This window comes from Lygodium microphyllum, chromosome 24 (assembly GCF_053477565.2).
Source record: "Lygodium microphyllum isolate KBCC chromosome 24, Lygodium_microphyllum_v1.1.10, whole genome shotgun sequence".
Taxonomy (NCBI): Eukaryota; Viridiplantae; Streptophyta; class Polypodiopsida; order Schizaeales; family Lygodiaceae; genus Lygodium; species Lygodium microphyllum.
Window position 1 is genome coordinate 97,915,575 of NC_141158.1, and position 4,846 is coordinate 97,920,420.

The following is a 4,846-nucleotide window of genomic DNA, read 5'->3' on the forward strand; positions in this document are numbered from 1 at the left end:
TACAATAGTGGGAAGCTTCATGCTAGTCCTGGCCGTGGCAACATCGATATCCATGCAACCTCTTAGACCAAAAAGTGTAATGCCTTCCTAACTAGCTTTCATTGGATGCTGCCTTTAGGTTGAGAAGTATGCTACAAATTGTATGCACACATAATATGATACTACTGAAACAAAAGACCAAGAAAATTAACATGAAGATTTAAGTTGCACAAAAAGCAAACACCAAGAAAAGTGTAGTTTCAAGAATGCTTTTGCTTGACTGAATGGATTATGTGGAATCGGTCCAATGGAGTATCCACCCTTGTTTTGAATGTATAAAATGTTCAACAAAAGTTTTGCACTCACACATAAACACAATAAATTAAATGTATTTCAAAAGTAAGGATCCTTGACATCATGGAGTCATGATCATAAAGGCCTAAAAACATGAACTGTTGTCTTCGTAGTTATTACAAGTAACCAACTTAATAAGTTGAAAAGATAACTTTTCAAAGCTAACTACAATTCGGACCATTTGCTTCATATTGATCAAGATGATGATGATTATCAAACCAAAGAGGATTTGTGCCTCCAAATTCATAAAAAATTCTCCCCCTTGGTGAGATCCTTGAAACAAGGTATTGTGTGTGTGTTTCAAAATGCTATGCCTCTGTCGGCAACTTCACTACAGTCACTGGACATGGAGAGTTGTTCACAACATAATTGCTCACACTACCAAGGAGCGCCCTACACACAAAAGGAAGAGTATGTTGTAGTTTCGTGTGTCAAAAATGTTAAATCCTCTAAAATGAAATTGTAATGCAACTATTGCTTTATGCATAATATACGGAGGAATAGGGTTATAAACATCACATTTCATCCTACAAAAGCTTAAATATCTAGACTATGTTTGATTGTGATGCTCAATACCTTTTTACTGTTCCAAGGCCCCTACTACCCATGACAATACAATCGAGTGGCAAATCCACCACAGCCTCACAAATCTTCTCCCTTGCATCACCCCAGTAGACTTTGAATACCACTATTAGCTGTAAAAATCAAGAGCACAACAGTTGAAGAAGCACTTAAACTTAATAATAGAGAATAGATTTTGCCCTCTTGCATTTTATAAAAAAACTACACATTTCAAAGCCTTGTGCCTATAATGCAATAGCCTTTAAAACTTGCCCTGAGAGATTTAAAAAGCCTCCTAGTTTAGTCCCATCTAGGCCATATACTATTGCATACACCTACAAATTCATTAACAAAGCTAAAAATGAATGCAGAAATATAATTTCTATTTGGTAGTGGTGGTGATGGATGGTAACTGGGACAAAATAGATGGGCCTTGTCATGGTTAAGCATTTGTCCAAGTGCAAGCCTCATAGGACTTTGGTGGCATAGATGGCAATACGCCTAGGGTGACTCAGAGAGTATATTGTCCTAGCGATACTTAAAGAAGTACAAGTCTTATGAGTGACATCGATTGTATGGAACCAGCCTAACACGGTTAAACAATGGTTTAGTGTAATTAACCACATGGAAGGATGGTTGTGAGTATTGAAAGATGGTTAAGAGTATTTACAAACCTGTCTTAGCCTGGCTTCTGTGTACAACAAGGATTGAAGCTCCACATCCTCGGGAATGCCATACATGTGAGAGACAGAAGAAGTGGCAAAGTCGGAAAGGGGGACAAGAGCTGTGCAAGATGGCAACAAAAGGTTGAGACGCCTCTCCCTCTCTCTCTCTCTCTCTCTCTCTTTTATGTAGATATGTGTGTGTGAGACATACTCACATAGAGATCTCCCCCTAGGTTATGTGGAATATGACTTACATGATGAGAAAACAGGTTGGAGTAGTTTCCCCCACACACCCAAAACCCGACGCTCCCCCCTGCCCTTCTCTCTCTCTCTCTCTCTCTCTCTCTCTCTCTCTCTCACGAGACATATGCACAGAGAGAGAGAGAGAGAGGGAGGGTTTGCTTCTATCTTACGAGATCCTGTGTCTTCCCAGAGATGCATTTCGCCCGATTCGGTGACCTTCTTGTTGACGATGACAAAGATGAGGTGATCACCCTCCTTGACGATGTTCTTGAGGGCCCATTCCATGGCATACTTGCTGCAGGGGGAGAAGTCCATGGCGATGCCCACCTGCCTGGCAGCCATGCTGTCCTGCGACGCACAGACACACAGAGAGAGAGAGAGAGAGAGAGAGAGAGAGGGCAAAAGGAAGGGGGCTGTATATAAGAGAGAGAGAGATCTGGGAACTTATCCCTTGTGCTTTGCCAATGCCTTTGGGTTGGGGGGGTTGGGGGGGGGGGGAGAGTGTTGCTTTATTTGTTGTGCAGGAGTTGCTTTGAGGAGACGGGTTGATCTTGTAAAGCAAAAGCAATACGTAAAAGCACCAAAGTGAGAGAGAGAGAGAGAGACACACACACACACACACACAAGAGAGAGAGAGAGAGAGAGAGAGAGACTCTCTCTCAAGATTTTGACTTTGCTCACATAACAGTGTCTCACATACTCACTCTCTCTCATATGCTGTACAGTCTGTAGACTTTGAAGTGCTTTGCTCCCATACATTGCATTGCATACATACAATACTCTCTTTCTCTGAGAGAGAGGCTCCACCTGAGCAGTACAGATCACGCCATCTCTCTTTCCCTGCTGGCCGGCCGGCTGAACCAAAATCCAATGCTTGATATTTTCAGAACACCACGTCCTTCCAATGCTTGATATTGTACATCGTAGTGACACCACGTGTACTTTTTTTTTTGTGTGGGGGGATGGGATATTTTTTGCATTTTAGAGATTGTCCCTACTCAGTTGGTATTGTTTTGACAAGCAAAATAGCAAAAAAACATAAGCATGAGAGCCATCCAAATTTAGGCCTTCTTAGCTTGATAACACAATTTTCAAAGAAACGTACATTTTAGGGGATTTTTAAAGCTTGTATCACACTAATGACCTTGGTGATTCCATGCCTCGTAGTAAATCACTTGACGGATACCTAAATAGCATTCCCCATATATTGTTTTACGTTGTCACATTACTAATGCCCAAGCTGTAACTTTTTTTCCACACATCCACCATCAACACATCTACTTTGACTAGGCACGCGCCTAGACTCGAGCGGGCGCAATTTTTGCGAGCGGGGGCAGGTGCTAGACGCGTGGCACCCGCCCCCGCGTTCTCTTTTTTTTCTTGTGGGGGAGGTGGGGGGCTGCCATGTGGCACCCGCCCCCCACCTCTCGTTAACTAATAGTGTAGATGCTTCATCACACAAGGTATTTACTATTAGTAGCTTGAAGTACACATGCATAAACTTTAGCAACTCCTAGCTAAGCACCATGTAGAGAGCACACTCCCTTGGACCCCAAGATAAGATACATGTCAAATCAATATTAGGACTTGTGGCTCATGGGGCAGGTCACATAATGAATGTAACAAAAAGTTAAAAGGGGTTTCACTCTATCCTCAACTAGCATTAAACAAAACTTTTGAAGAGATTTTTTTCTCTTCTCCAATGATTTTGCATGCACTTTCCAAATCCAAGTAAACTCTAAGATGAATGTAAACATATATGGGAGGAGCAATATGTTACTTGGTATATAAAAAGGTTAAGATGGCAAGGAAACTTCAAAGAAAACATAATAGAAAAATAACCTCGCGAAAGTCTTTGTTATCGTCACCACCCGATGATAATGAAATAAGACAAATAGGGAGATTCAACTACTATAAGTTGATTGAAGGAAGCACCAAGATTTAAAGTATAATGTGTCATTTCAAATACTTCTTTTGCACTAACTTTTTTTTGTTTCCTTACAACAAGAGAAATCTCCCCACATGGTGGAAGGTGAAGACATTCATACAAATAACCTTTCGTGCTTTTGGTTTGTGACTCAAATATCCCATATATTGTGGTGCTTATTTAAAAATCAAGTGAAAGGACATGCACTTGCAGCCTTTTAGCTTGTGCTATGAATAAGAATTGCAAATCACAAACACTGTGAAATTGGCCTTATGATCCCAAAATACCAAATACTTGAGATTTAAAGACATAGCATGGGTGGCTATTTGTATGAACTAGCACTCATAAACATATTTTTCCAATATACAAGCCATTAACAAATATAACTTTAAAGTTTCTAGGGAAGTTCTTGGTTAAAAGCTACCCTATTCTCTCAATTACTTGCCCCAAGCTTCAAATAAAAGTGTTGACAATTGTATTATTATCAAACTATAGACAAATTTACCTTTTATTGAGTTTTCTTTAACAAAAAAGGATGAGAACAACGTGTCATTGTGCATAGTTAAGTTGTTTAGAATCTAAATAAGGTCATGCGAGGGTTATAATTGCCATTGAAGACCTCTCAATGATACCCATAGACACCAAAGGATAGTATGCTTTAATAGTTCAAATGCTATGAGAGCTAATGGATGATAATTGCCATTGAAGACCTCTCAATGATACCCATAAACACCAAAGGATAGTATGCTTTAATAGTTCAAATGCTATGAGAGCTAATGGATGATACTGATGACATGCATGGAACTTTTCATCTACAAAAATTTATATCACGTGATCTCTTTAAACCAAATAGATTGTTAGGATTAAAATGAACAACATGAAAGGTAGGTTTACTCAAGCTCATTGTTAGCATCAAAATATGATGTCTTTGTAAAAATACGCTAGAGAATTCAAAATCAATAAAAGGGCCTACCATATGTTTCTATACTATCAAGTCACCATATGACAATTGATACAAATGAATGGTGGTTGGACATTGAAATGGCTAGCCTTTTATTGGAGTAAAGGATAGGCCCCTCAAGATATTCCTATATAGTATCACCTTGTGGGCATCAAA

General features: G+C 39.6%; 1 protein-coding gene across 1 annotated transcript; it reads right to left on the bottom strand.

Moving 5' to 3' along the window:
* Window positions 1-348: 348 nt before the first annotated feature.
* LOC148015410 (universal stress protein PHOS34-like) lies at window positions 349-2,274 on the bottom strand. The gene is made up of 4 exons (XM_087665593.1): window positions 1,973-2,274; window positions 1,569-1,678; window positions 910-1,028; window positions 349-726 (listed from the first exon to the last, which is right to left on the bottom strand). Exons 1-4 carry the CDS (start codon window positions 2,142-2,144, stop codon window positions 642-644), a joined length of 486 nt encoding a protein of 161 aa, XP_087521719.1. The 5' UTR covers window positions 2,145-2,274; the 3' UTR covers window positions 349-641.
* Window positions 2,275-4,846: the final 2,572 nt, after the last annotated feature.